General features: G+C 37.5%; 1 protein-coding gene across 4 annotated transcripts in view; it reads left to right on the top strand.

The window, feature by feature from the left end:
• The window catches only part of LOC134530521 (serine/arginine repetitive matrix protein 2-like), a 297641-nt gene that overhangs the window by 92994 nt on the left and 185290 nt on the right, over nucleotides 1-19357 (top strand). For all 4 annotated transcript variants that reach the window (XM_063365407.1, XM_063365408.1, XM_063365410.1 and 1 more), the window contains exons 2-3: nucleotides 8753-8830; nucleotides 13425-13609. In XM_063365407.1, coding sequence (XP_063221477.1) covers nucleotides 8771-8830; nucleotides 13425-13609 — 245 coding nt within the window. In that variant the 5' untranslated portion in view covers nucleotides 8753-8770. The remainder of the gene's footprint in view (nucleotides 1-8752; nucleotides 8831-13424; nucleotides 13610-19357) is intronic.

The raw sequence follows: 19357 nt of genomic DNA, 5'->3' as shown, positions 1-19357 counted from the left end.
GCAACAGCCGATTACACGCCGCCTTGCTGCCGGACGCCGAGGCTAATATTTGTTTACTTCTTCACAGATGTTTTATGAGACCAAGAAAATCAATAATATTTGAATGTACAAAAAGGAAAGGTTTTGCTTTCCAAAACTCAATGTTAAAATTGTTAAGTGTAAAAAGGCTACATATGTGCTTTTAAATCATATACTTTATTGATTGATATTGAATACTGGTCAATATAATTTAAAAGACTTTTATTTATTACGAATATTAGATAGAAATTGTGTTGATATTTTTTGTAGTGTATTTATATAAGTGAGGTTTTATTCACTTAGGTATAATTATTTGCATAATAAACTATTACATTATTGTTTAATGAATAATAAAAAATTATAAATTAGAATAAACATTCAGCATTTTTTATTGATTTTCATTACTAATTAAAATTTATCCAAATCGTTGTACTAAATTAAATATTTAATTTTTTCTACGTGTTTATATAAATATTGAATACTGATTGTTTATTAAAATTATATCATTTTATTGCATTATACTTTTACTATTTTATTTCTGTTAATTATTTGCATGCAAAATTTAAGGTAGTTTTTATTACGCCAAGTAAGAATAACTTCTTACGCGCGTAACATAAGTGCACGCACCCTTTTTTTTTTTAATGTATAGATATCTTGTCATGAATATTTTTACTGGGGCAGTTCTTCCGTGCGGGGTATAAAGTAGTAGATAAAGTGTAAATGAACGACTTTCCTCTGTTTTTATGTTCGATAAACTTGTATGTTTTCAATAAAATGAAAGTATTTTTAATGTCAGGATCGTTAGCGTCTTCTCCGTGGCACGCGGATTAACATAAAGTGTGTCTGCGTGTTCGCGCACACGGTTGTAGATTTCCCGGACCGTCTTCGCAGCTGGAGACTCGAGATATATGCTCGGAGTGGCCTAGGTCGCGGCGCGAACATCTGCCGGGTATCCGGCTCTCCTCCCTTCACGTATTTACAACTCACGCCACTGCGAAAACAGCGAGCGTTGGGCCAACTGCTCAAACGTTTCATCCCAAGCACGACGGTCGGTTTTTTTTTACAGTGCGTGTTCCGGGAAATCGCTTCCCAAACAGCAAGAAAATTTCAGACAAGTCATTGAAACGTCGCTGAAAATGTTAAAATTTATACAGTAACTTGATATTGCATTCCTGAAACGTATTTGAAACATTATTTTCTGAATATAATGTAGCGTCTGCAAGTTTGTCTCTTTTGGGTGTAGTACTTAACATCCGTGTGTACCAATATAAACTCAGATTTTGAAGAGTAAATTTGTATTTAGAGTAAATACAAGACTTTCTTGTTGAAAGGAGTGTTCAATACCTAACTTGTCGAGTAAAGGTCTATAGGAGGGTGGCTGCCGCTTGAACAGTAACGGGAGAAAAAATGTGTTTTTGTAACTACTTCCTTCTTAATGAAAGCAGTAACTCTACAAGTTATCGGTGGTCGAAAATAAACCTGTGGAACATGTTAACGAATAATAACCGTTTTGAAACGAATTTTTTTTAATATCACTAATTCAAACATAATTTATCAATAAACATTTTGAAACAAAACTTTAAGTATGCTCAATTTTATTTTATAACTGCACAAAATGTCGTAGGATTTTACGAAATAAAATACTTACACGAATTGTTTTACTATATGACTTCTATAAAACTATATTCCTCTACTTTTATTTTTTTTACCATTGTTTTCAGAAGGAAATTTTAAAATGTAGTCAGTGATTACAAGTTAAATTTGATAGACTGTGGAGCACAAAAATATATTCTGCTTGAGTTTATACCTACACGGTAATTAGGGCCATGCACTTTTCGCGTAAATAATTCCAGACCAGCTGTGTGTTACCAATTGACAGCATTGCCTGTAGTTCGTGGTTGGCTGTGTTTAATTCAGGTGCATGTCTGCTCTCAGCACACACCTGGCTCAACCAAACAGCGTGATGGCTAGAGACCTGCAAAATTCGCGGTTTCGATGGCCTTCAGGATAGACTGCACATACCCCTGTACACTCGGACAAATAACGCAAGTTCATTGGCTGCCGACTTGTAAGTCATCTCAGCTGGTTTGTCTGTGATTCGATCCTTCTTTGGTTGAGGGTTTATAACTGGTTGAGATTCGTCCAGATGAACAGTAAGCCAATAGCAAAATTATCTAAGAGGTATGTGTGTTTGAATTCTAGCCTATCACCGAATGAATCCGCGAATTTTGCAGGTCTCTAGTGATGGCTTCTCTCGCAGATGGCTGCCAATCACAAGGGAACAATCGCTAGCCCATGGCATGCCTTACTGCAGTCCAATGAGCGATCAGATTTTATTCGCGAAAAATGCATGCCCTTAGTTATGGCCCGTTACTTCCCTAATATCCTCGTCCCGTGCCGTGTGCGTTACCGTCTCTTTAAGCATAAATACATGAATAGTAATGGTGTGGTCTTCCGTAAGGGTTGTCAGGTCGGAAAACAGGTCTGAGCTTCAGCCGACTGGCTGTATCTAAGCACCAAGAAGTCGTTGCGCTGAGACAAGCGACTAGAAAAGTAGGACAGTTGGACATTAGGTTTAGTTGATTTTTTTTTTTTCGGCTCAAAGATTACAGTGTCTGGTTTTGCACACTTTCTGAAGGCAGCATTCCCTGGTGCTTCCATTACGACATCTGCAATCGCCCAATTGAATCAATCCGTTAAAAATAATAATTAGCTTTGAAATGTTTTATACATGTATTTCCATGCAAAAATATTCGAAATAGAAATTACAGCAAAAATATAATAAATTGAAGATGGGGGAAATCAATTTTCCCGAAACCCCATCTCCGCAGCGTCTCCGCTCGGCGGCGCAGGCAGGCACCGCCCTGTTCTGTAGTTGCTGGCGCGACAGAACGAAACAAAGAAACCCCTCCATTGCCGTTTACGGCTCGCAAAGAGTTACTCGCTCAAACAATGGCATGGTTGTAGCAGAGAGACAAGAGCGAACGCAAACAGAAGACTGCTATTTCGAGTGTTTTCCGTCGAATGTTTTATGCTTACATTGACACCGATGGCAAACAAAAATCGCTTCCCAGAAAAGTCGTTTCCAGGTTGGAGGAACACGTGACTTTCTCTTGAAGCCAACAACAAAACGGCGGGCACAAAAAAAAATCTGCAGTTTCCATATTCAGTAACAAAATAAATCAAATTAACTTTCCTCAGGTATTTACTTTCCGGTAGATAAAACATTACCACCTTTAACGTTTTAATGGGAATTCAAAATTATTACTTTGGGCGTTACCCGCCAGGGTGGAATACAGGACACACCCGTGCTCAAAGAATATTATTTATGTATTTTCGAGGATACGGGAGAGTGGTATGTCTGCATCGTTACGAGAGTGGAGGTAATCAGGCAATCGTGAACGGAGTTTCCAGGTGAGAGCTGGGTGTACGTGCTCGTGAGAGGTACCCGAGGTTGACCGAGGTTGAACGAACCGAGCCGCACCCTCCATCCGCGTTCGTATTGCCCGACGTGTCTGCGAATCACCTCTAATGACGAGCGCGCGCGTGCAATTGTCTCCCCCCTCCCCTCATCAGGGGGTCTGCCGCCCACGTGACATGCTCGCGAGGTCACGCCAACAAACGCAGCTTCGTCACGCCTCTTGTCGCAGGGCAGACCGCTGTGCCTCGACTGCACAGACCTCGACCGGCCGGTCGAGCATGGTTCTCTTTTTCGCCCGTCATAGGGATGACGCGTCATCGGTATGACGCTTCGCTACTAAAAGCGAGCATGGATCTTTTTTCGCCTTCTGTAAGACACCTTAGCTACGACATGCCTGTCATAGGTAAGGCGGGATGGTTTGCCCGTCGTAAGGCCGTCATAGCCGTCATAACCCCGTCATAATGCCGAGTACGTGCGTAACTTTCATTTAATACTGGGAAATAATTCTTTCAAATGAGTTAAATAATATATTTTCGTGAAACTTAAGGTTTTGTCTCAATTCTATTTACTCATAAATTACGTAGGCCTATGTGAGATATACGACGTATCTCAAAAAAGGTTATGTTTTTCTCTGAACAAACTTCGAAACAACTTGTTTCCGATAATAATCACGCCGCATAAATAAATAGTTTCTATGTTTCGTGTGAATGAGACACATTAATTATTTTTTTCTCGATATTTTTAACTGCACAATACTCAGTTTACCAAAATATATCATACTAAAAAAACTGCCAATCTGCCTACTTTTGTCATATCACATAGTAAAAAAAATAAAGGTCAAGACAAAATAACGTAATATTTCAACAAGATAGAAGAAAACATCACATTAGTTAATTATTCTGTATAAAAGTTAAAATTAAAACACCTATAAGCGTGTGGTTTATTAAACTTCTAAAAACAACTAATTTTCCCTTCAGCTTCCTTATGTGTAATAAAAAAAATCACTTGTAAAAATAAAATACATGCATTGATAAGGTTGAAAATACACAAGAATGCCGCTGATTAATACATAGTAGTCTGATGGTTATTTTATACCTTCGTTTTATCGCATTTTAAACAGAAAGCATTTCCTCACATGATTTAGTGACTTTTAGGTTAGGCCTACTCCCCACCCTCGTTGGTGGCTAGGTTTGCTCCTGCTGTATCGCATATTGAAACATATTTTATTCACCTAAGATTCGCTCAAGTACTGTCAGTATGATAAAATGGTAACAATGTAGGAATAATAGTGTCTCATGTAGAATTGAGGGGTTTCGTGTTTATAGTTAATACGAAAATCGTAATTTGTGAGAGGAGCGGCTTGTGTGAAAAGTAAATAATTCCGTTAAAGGGTATTTTTAGTTCCTCTACTCTTCTGGTTGTTATAAACTGCACACACAATACTGTCAACTACAATTTACTTAATAAATTATATTCAGGCATTTAATTAACAACACCGACTTCGTGTTATATTGTTTCAAGCTTGAAAGATGCTAAATAAATAATATTATCAGCGTATTCATCCAGTACATATGCTGCGGTACAAAATAGTGTGAATAAAACTTGCAGTGTACTACCTTTTTATATACTATTTAATAATCATAAACGACTTTGCTATGTAAAATTATTTTATTATATTCTGAGACTGAGACGTGACGGGTGTTTTACTGGGCAAAAAATAGTCTGTAAAACTTATATTTACGGAAAACCAACAGGCGTACAATGAAAAATGATATAAATATTGAATATAGTTGTGGAAAACATATAATTCGATAGACACATGCCTAAGTTTATGGATGTCCACAATCTTGTTTTCGTGTAGGTAGTTTTCTATTGGCTGTAAATTGCTAGCAGATACACCAACTGCCAAATAAAACACATCCTTTCTGTAAATTCACTGCCAACCTCTGCATATAATCGATTGCCAAGCCGTCGTAGGTAAGGCGCCTTAGCGATGACGGGAGAGATATGACGATGGGATCCGTGCTCGCATTTTCACGCGGCCGTCATAACTCCGCCGTCATACCGGCGACGCGTCGTCGCTATGACGGTGGCGAGGAAAAGAACCATGCTCGACCCACCGGTCTTACTCTGTCCGCGCCTCGTGACGTGAGCAGAGGTCAGTTCCCGCTGCGCTGTGCTCGTCTGTGCTGTCGTCGTTGTGTCGCCGGGTTCGTCTATTTGTCGCTGTGTTGTCCAATGTCGTTTTTTTGTTCTTTTTTTTTTTTTTGTTCTTTGTCGTTGACAATCCACTGTGCTCGTCTGTGCTGTGATATTTTTCTGACTGATTCCTTCCACGGGATTTTCTGTGTTGTCTGTGAATTTAACTTTTGGCATCAGCTGATTTGGGCTTCTTTTCTGTGTGTTAGTGTATTGTTTTTTTTTTATGATTGCTTGTCGTTCTTGAGGTTTCTGCATGACATAAAGTGTAACCAACAGCGGTGTATGTAAAAAAAATACATTTATATCGATTTTCTCTATTGCAATAATCATTTAAAGAACGCTTGTAAAGCTGTTGTGTAGTCAAAACTCTCCGGTCCCCCCCCCCCCCCTTCCTTACTGAACGACGACGGCGGGTCTGACGAATCATCCGACTTAAAAATTTCCCCTTTCACCATTTTTTTTCTATTCGTAACGTATGAAGCGTTGTTGGCATGACTAGCACACCCTACTTGTTTATGTTTAGGGACGTATGGAGCCATTTTAAAAACACAACCACTTGTTCTGTGCTGGTCTGTTTGTCGTGTCTCCGGGTTCGGCCAGTTCAGGGTCGCTGAGAAAAAACTAAGGGGTCCGGAGGGAAATAATTTTGCAGGGCCCCTCCCCATTACTTCGCCAAATACTTTGTGTTAACAGAAAAAATATATTTGTCCCATAAGTAGCTTTTTAGTGGCTGCAAGATTTTAAAGATAATAATATAATAAATGGTTTTATTTAGGTTTCCTTGTATTGTCACCGCAAGTTACTTTTTTTAAAGTCTGTATTGACAAAAGAAAATATTTTGTAGCCATCAGGCACTATTTATTCTGCAGGCGAACGCTAGCCAGGAATACCAATTGCAGTAGAACAAGTGCTAGGTGAGGGAAGGGGGTGGAGAAAGAGCGCATGTTTGCTTTACCGGAGCATACGAGTCGTCGATGTGAGGAAGAAGAGGAAAGGAAACAATATATTTTTCTCGGGCGTGGCGCAAAGCTAAGCCGTCGTAACCTCGGACGATGACGTTTTAGGAGGTGGGGCCGCAGTGGGCCGTCTCTTTCCAAGGTCATTAAAAAACAGTCGCGGAGCGTGCGATATCCAGGTTTCCTGTTCGCCCACACGCTGCTATTTTCGCTCGAAGACGACACATCGCAAAGTCGCTGAAATGCACACACGTGTCACTTCGTTTTGACAGGTATTGATAGAGGTGTGGAAATTTCGCGGATTCATTTGGTCGCAACACTCTCGCGTGATTGGGCCGCAGTTATTTGGACACGCCCCTTACGCCTTTGAGCCAACGACGTCCAGCTAGGAGAGAAGTAAGCGAATCAGGTAGTGCCGATTAACAAGAGCAAAAATTTTCACGCATAGAAATAAACCCAGAGAAAAGGAACGTTGGTGGAGCAACCGTAAAGCTTTAAATTGTAGCTTGACGTCAGACGAATTTGCGAAATTTCCGGGTCTCTAGTAATTGAAGTAAGCTTTAAGTACATTTTAATGCTCGCTCCCAATATGGAGTCGTAGACGTGGCGTGCCTTACCTTTAGGTGTTTTCGTTTGTAAAAAAAAATCTGTCGATACTTACACAAAAATTGATTTTAACCTTCTCCATAAATAAAATATATATTTTCTTAGTTCATTGCAGATTATTGTTTTGTAAATAACTTTGTGACAAAGTTAATTTATTCTGTCACTTCCTAAAATATATGTAACGTGAAGTTAAAAGTTCTACATTTCTAAAGAGTGTTTAATTATGCTGCACGCCACACACAACCCCAAGGTGGTAAAAATTTTCATTTTTTTTCCTGCTAATTTTTTTTAGTGGTGAACTTGTAAGATGAAGTTTTAACGAGTATGTACAGGACTGTATCGGCTACCCTATTGGTAAAAATGTATTAGCGCAGACCTACAAAATTCGCATTATTTTCTGGTCACAGGATGAAAATCACACACTCGAAAGCAAACAAGTCGGTGTGATCTTCCCATCGGCTCCTTAAACCTTTCACATCCTGGCCGGATTGCGAGTGGTTGGACATTTTAATCTTGTAATATCGATGTTGGTTTCTTGTCCTTCAGAGAATGTCCACGTGAACGCAGTACAAGTGTAGGTGTAGTCTATAAATTCTAGCCTCTCCCAAAGTGTAACGCGAATTCTATTCATCATATTATTTAACGGCTTAGTTCAGTTGTACACTGTAATGTTTTATTTTAATGGAACTAAATATTCATGTAAAATTACAGATATTTGAAAATTTTTACATTTACACGAAAACAACTGTATCACTACAATATAGTGTTAGCAGTAATACTGGGTTAAAATTCTCACCCTCGCATTTAAATTGTGTTCTCCCAGTACCTTCAATAGTTAAAGTTATTTATAGAGCCTAGCCCTGAATAGCTATTCCATAACAAAACAAAACAGTCTAATAATTAGAGCAGCACCTCGAGTCTGGGATATAGGACCTACTAGAGAGTGCAGCACCTCGAGGCTGGGATATAGGACCTACTAGAGAGTGCAGCACCTCGAGGCTGGGATATAGGACCTACTAGAGAGTGCAGCACCTCGAGGCTGGGATATAGGACCTACTAGAGAGTGCAGCACCTCGAGGCTGGGATATAGGACCTACTAGAGAGTGCAGCACCTCGAGGCTGGGATATAGGACCTACTAGAGAGTGCAGCACCTCGAGGCTGGGATATAGGACCTACTAGAGAGTGCAGCACCTCGAGGCTGGGATATAGGACCTACTAGAGAGTGCAGCACCTCGAGGCTGGGATATAGGACCTACTAGAGAGTGCAGCACCTCGAGGCTGGGATATAGGACCTACTAGAGAGTGCAGCACCTCGAGGCTGGGATATAGGACCTACTAGAGAGTGCAGCACCTCGAGGCTGGGATATAGGACCTACTAGAGAGTGCAGCACCTCGAGGCTGGGATATAGGACCTACTAGAGAGTGCAGCACCTCGAGGCTGGGATATAGGACCTACTAGAGAGTGCAGCACCTCGAGGCTGGGATATAGGACCTACTAGAGAGTGCAGCACCTCGAGGCTGGGAACTAAGGACTGGTGGTTGTTGCAGGCGGCTCGGACGGGCGCCATGTCGGCCGAGGTGTCGGACGTGGGTCAAATACAAGACGAGGAGCTGCTGAGGCGCATGGTGAGTTCTTACGTTTTAATTAATTTAGACGCGAATTATCATCGCCTGTTGTTTTGAGGTTATTGTTCTTAAGGCGCGTTGAGATTGAAATTCTTTATGTACCAGAAATGCATTGAAAATAAGCGCGCATCACACAACGGAAATGTAACATGTTGATAGTCCTATTCATATGCATTCACCCGTATATACTAACTTTCGCGAACATTGGGGGATGTAACAAGCGTATTGGTGTGCCAAAGTAAACTTTATGGTAGTGTAACTATCCTGGAATACATTTTGTGAACTTGAACAATCATAACAAGATATAATCGCAACTTTAAAAGTACCTATAATTTATTAGCCAGGAAAATGTTGTTGGAAAAAACATGGTGTCAAACATATTTAACTTTATGTTGGTTCTCTAAAGTAATACGAAGGTGGTACTATCTTTTAAGTATTTTTCAAATAAAAGTTGCAGTCCAATAGATAAATTTAAACAAAATTAACATGAAACATTTTAAAACCCATATTATAAACCTAAGTTTATAAATATATATTTTATTGCTTAAACTACAGAAATCAGTATGTAAATACTTCCTCAAAACAAACTTTAACCGTATTGGGAGGATTCAACATTAAAGATAAACATTAAAAATTTCATCCCAAAATTCTTTAATTCAACACGGCGTCGAATTTATGTAGGCTAACATCGCTTGTGTCTCTATAGTATGACGAACTCTGCGCTATCTCTACATTCCAGTGTTAACTAAGGATTGTCAAAATTTTAATGCGTATTGTTTAATATGTTTTTTTATGAATATAAATAATAACAAAAAGTGTTAAAACATAGTTGTACTATTATAATTTTTTATTTTTTAACACACATGTGCGGTGTAAATACTACGATGTTCACGAAACCATTTTATACGTATGAATCACGCGGGTTCGCCATCTACTCGAGATTTCTGAGACTTCCACAGATGGCAGCACCGTGTTTAGGGACTCATTTCTGTTCCAACCGACCTGCGTTCCATTCACGAAATTACTCCTACCGAAAGCCGTGTACCGAGGGGCTAAGATGCTTACACAAACTTGTTAAAGGGTCTGGGATTTCATTAATCTGCTAGCTAATTCCCGGCATGAGTTGCAATGTCTGAGTAATTTTTTTTATTTTAATTTTGTTTGAAGTATGTACACATATAAAAAGCATTTCTCTATCTCTCTCCCATTCTCTATCTCTCTATATGTATCTCTCTATATCTCTATCTACATATTTTACTTCTCTCTGTCTCTTCTATCTCTCTCCTCTATATAGCAATGAAAATATTAGAAAATTTATGTTTTATCCATCTATAGTTTTATTTATCTTTTTACCTGTCACACAAATGACATATGTATATAAAAACACGCGCGTATTCGAATACAACTTTGTGTCAAAATATAAATTCAATCGCAGTTGAAGAACATTCGGAGATTTAAGATTTTGAACGGACGAACGGTTACATTTCTACCGACATGCGTAGACTCTGCACGTGGTGCAAGCTCGGCGAAGCACTCGCACGTGACGCGGCGCCAGCGAGGAGGGAGCCCCTGGGGCGACGTGGCGGTCGCGATCCGCCAACCGGCGACGGAGACCTTGGCATTTCTCCCTGCCGGCGCGTGGCGCTCGGAGCGGTCTCCCGTCCGGCCGCATCTCCTGAAACACGGCGCAGCCTTCCTTACCGGCGCTCTCTTTGGTTTGCGATCTGTCATGTTGGCGCGTTATGAAGAAAAAAAAATTGTAGGAGTGAATTTTTAAGTTGTGCACGAGCACCGTTCAACGAAGTTTTCATAGGATGAAAAAAAAAATGGCTACATGCAAAATAGGCCTACATACGTGATTTTAAATCTTATAACTTTATTTAATACTATTACTTACCATCAAAACATTTATTATTTATTGTGAATATTAGTGATGGAATATTTGGGTTTATAAACTTTTTCAGGTGTATTTTCAAGTGAAGGTCTATGTATGTAAGTGAGGTTGTTTCCGTATGTATAATTTAGTTGCATTATAAATTATTACATTATTTTTTAAAATAAATAATTAGAATTTTAAATTAGAATAACCATTCAGCATATTTATTGGTTTTCATTATTAATATAAATTTATCTCGATTATTTTACTAAATTAAATAATTAATTTTTTACATGTGTTTATATTAATATTGAATATTGAGTATTAATTTAAACTTTTTAATTTATTGAATTTATACTTTACAAGCCGTGTTTATAAAAACACTCCAGTTCTTTTATTATTTTATTTATATTAATTATTTGCGTGCAAAATTCAATTTGGTTTTTACTATTTCAATGTTTACATCAAGCAAGGATTGTGGTTTCAGGTGTTGTTTCTCCATTGGACCAAAAGAATTTTGTCTTCTATGTACGACGGTGGTTATGCATCGCCGTTTTATTATTTTAATTAAGTTGGAATTTACTTCCAGTCACTGGAGAGGTCATTAGTGGTTTCGTGGAACACTAAAGAGGGGGGGGGGGGGGAAACAGGGAATCGAACACGTATCTTCTGGAATGCGAGTCCATTGTCTTTCCATCGCGCTACTCGGCTCCATAATAGCCTCGCCAACTCGTGTTTTAAATTAAAAAGCCATGGCTCTCAGCAAACTGCCATGTTAAATTTTATTGCTCGCCATTACACGAGGCCAAGCTTTTAACACTTGTTTAAATGAACATTCATTCCCATGGCAGTTAAATTTTCCGACGTTACAAAGGGCCATTACTCAAATAAATGAGACAGTAACCAAGGTAGACAATCATGAGAAGACATTATTAATGCATTTGTCAAGCTAAAAATTTGTAGGAATGGTTCCTAATTGAAATGATACAGTCTTCGATCTGTAATCCAGCATTACTTAGTTCGGAAATTTCTGTAATCTGGCATCGTAGTCCGAGACTTTTTCCAGCGGATTTCTGTCTTCTAGCTGGTTTACATAATCACGTTTGCGTGATATTGCAATGTGTACATGCATTATGCAGCCAAATAGCAGCTTATTACTACTTGTTTCCAAATATGGTCGTATACCGTATATTGACTTTTTTAACTGCCCTTAAAAAAACACTATTTTGAGGCACGATAAGTCAGCAAAACCCACCATGGGCCTTGGTATAAAGCGTGCACATTGTTGGAAATGACGGTAAAATTAACGGAATTTTCCAACTAAGAATTCACCTGAAATAAACCGAGTATAAGTCGTAATTCCAGAAAACTGGATCTTCGCAGAAACTGCGCCAGGTCACCTCCTCTAAGTCCTGCGGTCCATCGTATACAGTGTGAACACACGGGCGGAAAGGAATGCAATTTTTTTATATATTTTTTATGGACAATTGAACAGTTTTGTGAAGGTTTCGTTAATACTTCCAGGATGAGTGTCGTGAGTTCACGCTCAAAGCAAGTAAACGCAGTTCCAGACGTGGGCCCATTTAATGTTTTGGGAACTGAACACCTCACAGTTAAATGGGAAATCGTATATTTTGAAGGAAAGAACATACATAAAGCTAATAATTAAACTTATTATGGTTTTATCTGATTTTTAAGAGTTATTTACTTTTTAAGTACACAAGGTAGGTAGCTATAGTATCACTTAATAAGGAAAAATAATACATTTCCTAAAAAAATTTTTAACTGGCTTCAAAGTTCAGGTGCGGACTGGAGTATACAGTATGTTCATAAAAGAATGTTGGAGATATAAATTTTAATAGTTTCAACTGTAAGCATTAGAGAGTGTTTGTTGAAAGTTACAATTAACGAGTAACTCAAACAGCTTTAGATAAGCACATACGGGAGTACTGCTTGGTTGTTTTCTCGCTTGCAGAGCCACCTACGTAAAATAGCGACTCCTGAGCATTAACAATTCTGTGTTCTGCAATTTGCTAAGAGAGAATCTGTAATTTCAGTTAAGCGTATATTTCGTTTATTGTTTAATAATGACGTCCCCTAGTGGCAAAAATCATCCGCCGATGGTATAGCAATTCGAGACGACGAAGCTCTTTTTTGCTGGCCTCCACGTTTACCTGACCATGAGATTTTTTTTCCTTTGGGGCTTTATAAAAGATCGTATCTACTTTCCGCCGCTACCTAGTGATTTGCCAGAGTTGAGACAAAGAACTTCCATTACTCAGGACGTGTTAACCAAAGTGTGGGAAGAGTTGGACTTTAGGTTGGATATGTGCCGTATAACTAAAGGTGAACATATAGAACATTTGTAAGAAAAACTATGTTAGTTTACCTTCAGTTTTATGCATGATTGGTTGTAAATAGTCTAAATTAAACTGTTATGAAAATATCATTTAAACTGGGACATTCTTTTATGGACAACCTGTACTTTATTTTTATTCCTCTAGATGTTATTAGTTATAAATGTATGGAAAATTCACCTGTCACATTAGACCGCCACTGCTAAGTTTTTTGTAAATTTACGAATATGTTAGCAAATTTACCAAAATAACTGGATGATGGAATTTTCAACCTGGTGTCCTCGTGGTGCGAGGTGCTCATTGTTGACGGTGACAGAGTTAGGAGTGTGCACGAGGTGAGGCGGCGTGTGGCGTGTCGCAGTGGCAGCAGACGGAGGACTTCGGCCGCAAGAAGGAGATCCGGGCCAGGATGTACAAGCTGCGGGAGCAGCGCCTCAAGGAGTTCTACACAACGGGCGAGGTCCTGCACGACGTGCTGAGCAGCACCTCCTCGCTGGAGGACGCCGGCACGGGCCGCACCAAGCACGGCTCCACGGGCGGCTCCAGGTGCGCTTGTCCCTCTTCACTGACTCTATGTGCCGCCAAAGATTTATGTATACCTTGTAAACAAGCCCACCATTCAGCACAAATACTAGCCTACTCCATAGAGGTGTGTATAAAATAGAAAATGGAAGTATAACAATTGAGCGACATTTGAAATACAGCTAGAAAAAAAGGAAAACGCCTTAGTTATTAAATTAAAGTGTTTGTTACATTCGTCACCAATTTTCAATGAGCGCCTCAGGTGCCTTACGAATTACTATGTGTATAATTACTTAAAAAAAAGGCTTTCATTCAAAAAGTTTAGCTGTAAACGAAAAACATTGAATTTTGGATAATAAGTTTTCGTTACTGGGAATTTTCTCATGATATTTTTTTTCTTCCATTTAGTACTTTTTCTCATACGAAAATATGTGTTTTTTTATATGCTTATATCTTAGTTTTTATAATTTTATTAAAAAAAAACTTGGTTTTGTTGTATATAATATATGATGGTATGCCCAATCGTTTATTTAGCAGAAAAGTTTTTTATAGTTACGCCTTTTTGAATTTTTATATTATACTTTAGTGGTCACTTAATTTCTTGCTGGTAAAACTATCGCTAAATAGCACAGAGACACTTAATATGTCAATACATATCAGAAATAATTTTCATTTGCACAATATTAAAACAAAATTGAATTTTAATAACAATTTCATGTATTTTAAATTAAAGGGTTAGTTCTTATTCGTAATTTTTCAACGAGCGCCCTTTCAACGAGCGCATTTTATCATATTTTCAGGGCCGAAACTAGACTAGTATCAACTTAGGGCAAATACTCAGATTGGTTACCCCCCTCCCCCCACACAATTTTTTTTAACCAACTAAACCTAATCCTTTCCCGACAATATCACCACCACATATTAATTGCACTATTCTAGATATTTCTGGTTCAACTTGATGGTAAATAAATATATTTATTTGCAGTAATTTCATTTTTAATACACTGCAATACCAATTTTTAGTTATTTGACGATTTTCATGTGTGTATCTTTCAATACAAATAACTCAGTTCATCAGCCCTCCATTTTTTTTTGTTCTAATACTACGATATTCAAGTAAATATCTATAGTAAAAATTCCTCTGCCAGTTTAGCCCCCATGCTCCCCCCTCCCCAGTCTGTCCCCCCTCTAGTTACGTCCCTGCATAATTTAGCTATGAAATTACTTGCGGAAAATAAACATAGCTAGCAGCAGAGTCCTATGACATTTTTTTTTGCATTATACTTCACTTGCGTTCTTGATCATTCGCATACTTCCAAACTTTCCCAAACACTCTCATACTTGTACACTCGCCTGTACGCTTGTATACTTCCACATTTGTTCACGTGCTACATTTACACATGCGGTTGCTACCTGATTAGGATGAACATCAAAGAATGAATGTTTGGTTAACCGAAACATCGGTTAACCGAACACGTTCCAGTTGGCAGATTCAATTTGCGTCCCACGTAGTTCTGCTAAAGGGCGCTAGTGCGAAATTTAGCGAAAAAAATTCCGAGTCACAGTTCTGAAGCAAAAGACAATTTTGGACTTATTTTCCCAAAATGTAGGCTTTATTTGGAGTACTGTTTGTGTTTTAAATAAGATATATATTTGTAACACGTGAAACACAAAATATAAACCGTTTTGTGTTTCATAGCAGTGTATTATTTTGTTTCAATTTGTAATGAATGGGACGAAAACTGGGTTCTTAAGGATAACCCAATTAATTTTATCAATTTTTATTAATTACTAATATCTACACATTAATTTAAATAAGGAACCAGTCTCAGTCCGATCTCTGTCTGTAAAACCAGTCTCACGCTGATCAATCACACATTAGCCTGCACACTGGAGCCTGGTTCGACAGTGGCTCGCTCCTCTGCCAGTCTCTGACCGCACACCGCAGTCCTCGAAGACTACGTCACCACTCACCCACGTCGCGCCGCAACACCGTCCCGGTCTGTTGCTACTGTCGCTACTGTCGCTGCTGTCGCCCTCGCTGGTATCGCTACCAGAGAGTCTTCCCCATTGGCCAAGCCTTCAGTCCTCGACAGTCGCTCTGATGCCGCCGCGCGGATATCGCCGGTGTCCCACGCCGGTAGGTAGGGACTCTCTCCACTACGGGGCGATGGAAAAGTACCATACTGGAAAAGTACCATACTGGAAAAGTACCATACTGGTATGGTACTTTTCCGTATGGCACAATTCCGCCTCTCTTCTTCGAAAAAGACGGAAAAGTACCATACTGGAAAAGTACCATACTTGGAAAAGGACGAGGCGGAATTGTGCCATATTTTTTTACACACTCCATGGAATGACTACAACGCCTCTTTTCTCAGAATAGTGTGGAGAATTCGTCTGTAGACAGCGCTGTCAACTCCAACAGTTTCTTAGGTTAACTCAAATGATGCCACATAGCAGCACGTGTCCTTTTTAAGTATGGTACTTTTCCGGTATGGTACTTTTCCGTCTGTTTCGAAGAGGCGAGGCGGAATTGTGCCATACGGAAAACTACCATATTTTACTACAAGATTCAAAAACATCTGTGGCAGCTATAAATTATATATTTAAGTATGGTACTTTTCCAGTATGGTACTTTTCCGTCTGTTTCGAAGAGGCGAGGCGGAATTGTGCCATATGGAAAACTACCATATTTTACTACAAGAAGCAAAAACATTCGTGGCAGCTATAAATTATATATTTAAGTATGGTCCATTCCAGTATGGTACTTCTCCATCTGTTTCGAAGAGGCGAGGCGGAATTGTGCCATACGGAAAACTACCATATTTTACTACATGATTCAATAACATTCGTGCCATAGATAAATTAGATTTTAAAGTATGGCACCTTTCCGGTATGGTACTTTTCCGCCTGTTTCGAAGAGGCGAGGCGGAATTGTGCCATACGGAAAACTACCATATTTTAATGCCAGATTCTATAACTTTCGTGCCAGCGATAAATGAGATTTAAGTTTACAATATTTTCAAATGATTTCAACTATTAACTTTGTTTAAAAATACAATAAACCAATAATAACTAAAGTTAACAAAAGCCATGTTTCAGTGTTCCTTAAATACAATACCTCCTAAGACATACTTACTACCTTCTTAAAATATTACTACTCCCGAAAAAAATCCATTTTAAATAACTCACTGTAATCAAATAATTTATTAGGCCAATCTTACAACTCAAGCAGCGATTGCTGTATGCTTTCTTAACAAAACGCACTATCCAATTTTTCTATAAGGGATGACAGATTGTTAGAATAGGCCTATGTGTTTGGCAACAATATTGTGTATCGAAAACTTGCATTAACCCGCGAGGGATCGGCTATAATTTACACTTATTTTTCAAAATTATGTTATTTATTTTAATGAAAAATTATAAACCAATATTAATTAATTTATTTCATAAACAAAATATTTTTGCAAACATGCTTCAGGATAGATGCTATAAAGTTAAATTATTTTAATATTATGATATTTAATATAAGAATTAAATAATTGTTATAAGTTTTAGAGTGCTAATGTTGATACTCACAATATGATAATGATTGTATTTCATAAAAAATAGTTAGGTAATGTATTGTGGATCATTGTTCTTATTTATAACTTTGTACTAAATAAATAAAATATAGCATAGCCTACCATTTGCATGAGTTAAATTCTGAGTAAATCTTCATTTTATATTATTAAATGAAGTCTTTATGAAATAAATGTAGTTAATATTAATGATCTGAAAGAATTTTAAATACTTTCAGAACTCTTGTAACGCTTATTGATACATACAAATAAAAATCCAAAGGTCTTAAAGAGTTTTATATATTGAAACTCGAAACAATAATCGTGGATGCGAGCATACATACAAAGGTTTGTTTTAGATTTTTTCCTCCGAAATATTTTGTTGTTACTTACTAAATATCTATATTACGTCAGCCCGTAAGCAATAAGTTTGTACTGGCACCGCAAATTCCAGAAATTTCCAAGACATGGAAATCAGCTGTTGCAGCTTTTAAATTTAAGTTCTTAGATTTTTTGAACATACTTTTTAAAGATTCATGTTGATATTGTCTTTACAAAAAAAAAGCCTACAGATATCTGTTATTTGTTTGAGATGATAGATGGTGAATGTGTAGTGAGATCATTTGTTTATTTTATGGCAAAACTGTGTCCTTCTCGTCCATAAACCTGATATCAGCACGTATCATACTGACAGTTGTAGTTTAAAACATTGAATAATATTTGTTTATGTATTAAAAATACATTTTCAAACATGTCAAATAAAGAAGGTGTTAATTCGTTCAATAATTGTAATAATCATTTTCTTGCTACATCGAATTAAATTTTATTGTTTTTGCTTTAAATTTGATAAACTGTTAAACGATAACAATTACTTTCAAATAAATGTGTGAATTTCAATATAAAAATGCTACTATGGTCTTAAGTAATGAAATGCTTATCACATAGTTCGAATACTCGAAAGACACGGGTAAATTATGGCTGGTATCTGAAGAAGCTATAGAACTAAGCAGCAATCAAATGCTTGCGATTTTATTTCAAATGTTAACTCCAGGTCACTAGTTGAAATGCAATCCATTGTATTGATCTTAGTCACGTGACCGAAAATCATAACTCCCTGACAACCCATAAAAAATAAATTAAATATTGCAAGATTTAAATTATGTTTAAAATGACACGACCTATTGTCATCCTTGAGGTATCAGTTCAATTAAATTTTGTTTTTGGTTAATAAACTAAGTTACATAAAAAGTACGATAAAGTGAAACTCAGCGGATCATTTTACAAAACAAAATATATATTACTACTTTATTTAACCTTTTTTATGTATCTGATGGGTTGTCGGGATTCACAGTCAGTTTTCTTGGTCTGAAATCTGGTGTGGTTCTGTTTTGGTCGTGTTGGGGCTGTTTTCAGCCATGTACCGTGAAAAATACCAGAAGATTATTATTACGTACTGGTGTAAGAAATGTAAATATGCATACAGTTTCCTCGCCTGAGGCAGGGTCTATGTGGATGAGGCTGACATTTGTTACGTTTGTGCAGTGTTGGAAAATAAGTTTAAATTACATATCAATGCTAACCTTTTATCATACACTGCTGTAACGGTGTTTCTTTTAGTTTCAAAAAGTAAAAAAAAAAAAAAAGAAACAAGGTGTGATTTTGTCTAGATGTAAGTATCTATATGTTATCTATAAGTATCTATATATATGTAAGTATTTATATGTTTATTTGACTGGTAATGCTTATAACATGAAATTGATAACCTCTGATTGATTCACATATATATTATAATTATATTAAATTATTAAATCGTTGAATTATTAAATTTACATTAAAGCTCATTAAAATTACATGATTAAAAATATGGCTTGTAAAATATCTGAAATTATGGGCCGGCCCTAAACGGAATCTGAGGTTTCATTTAGCATCGGTAAACAAAAATAAAGAAATAAAACGTTAGAAAAAAAAACAATCCCAGAGTGATCTATAAGTGCTATAAAGTCCCAAAATAAATATTTCTGGTTTTTTATGTTGTCTACGTCGTGATGTAAAAGTGGTTAGGGAAGTTAAAAAAAAAAAAAAAATTTAGCACCGGAGGTTTGGTGCCATCTGGCCGAAACAGATATCTTATGTCTTCAGGGCGCCCTAGTCCTCCTGATTGCTGGAGGACTCGAAGGAGGAACTGCTATGTCCGGATATGGCTCTTGGA

Source organism: Bacillus rossius, chromosome 3 (genome assembly GCF_032445375.1).
Source record: "Bacillus rossius redtenbacheri isolate Brsri chromosome 3, Brsri_v3, whole genome shotgun sequence".
NCBI lineage: Eukaryota > Metazoa > Arthropoda > Insecta > Phasmatodea > Bacillidae > Bacillus > Bacillus rossius.
This window is presented reverse-complemented; position numbering and strand designations above follow the sequence as displayed.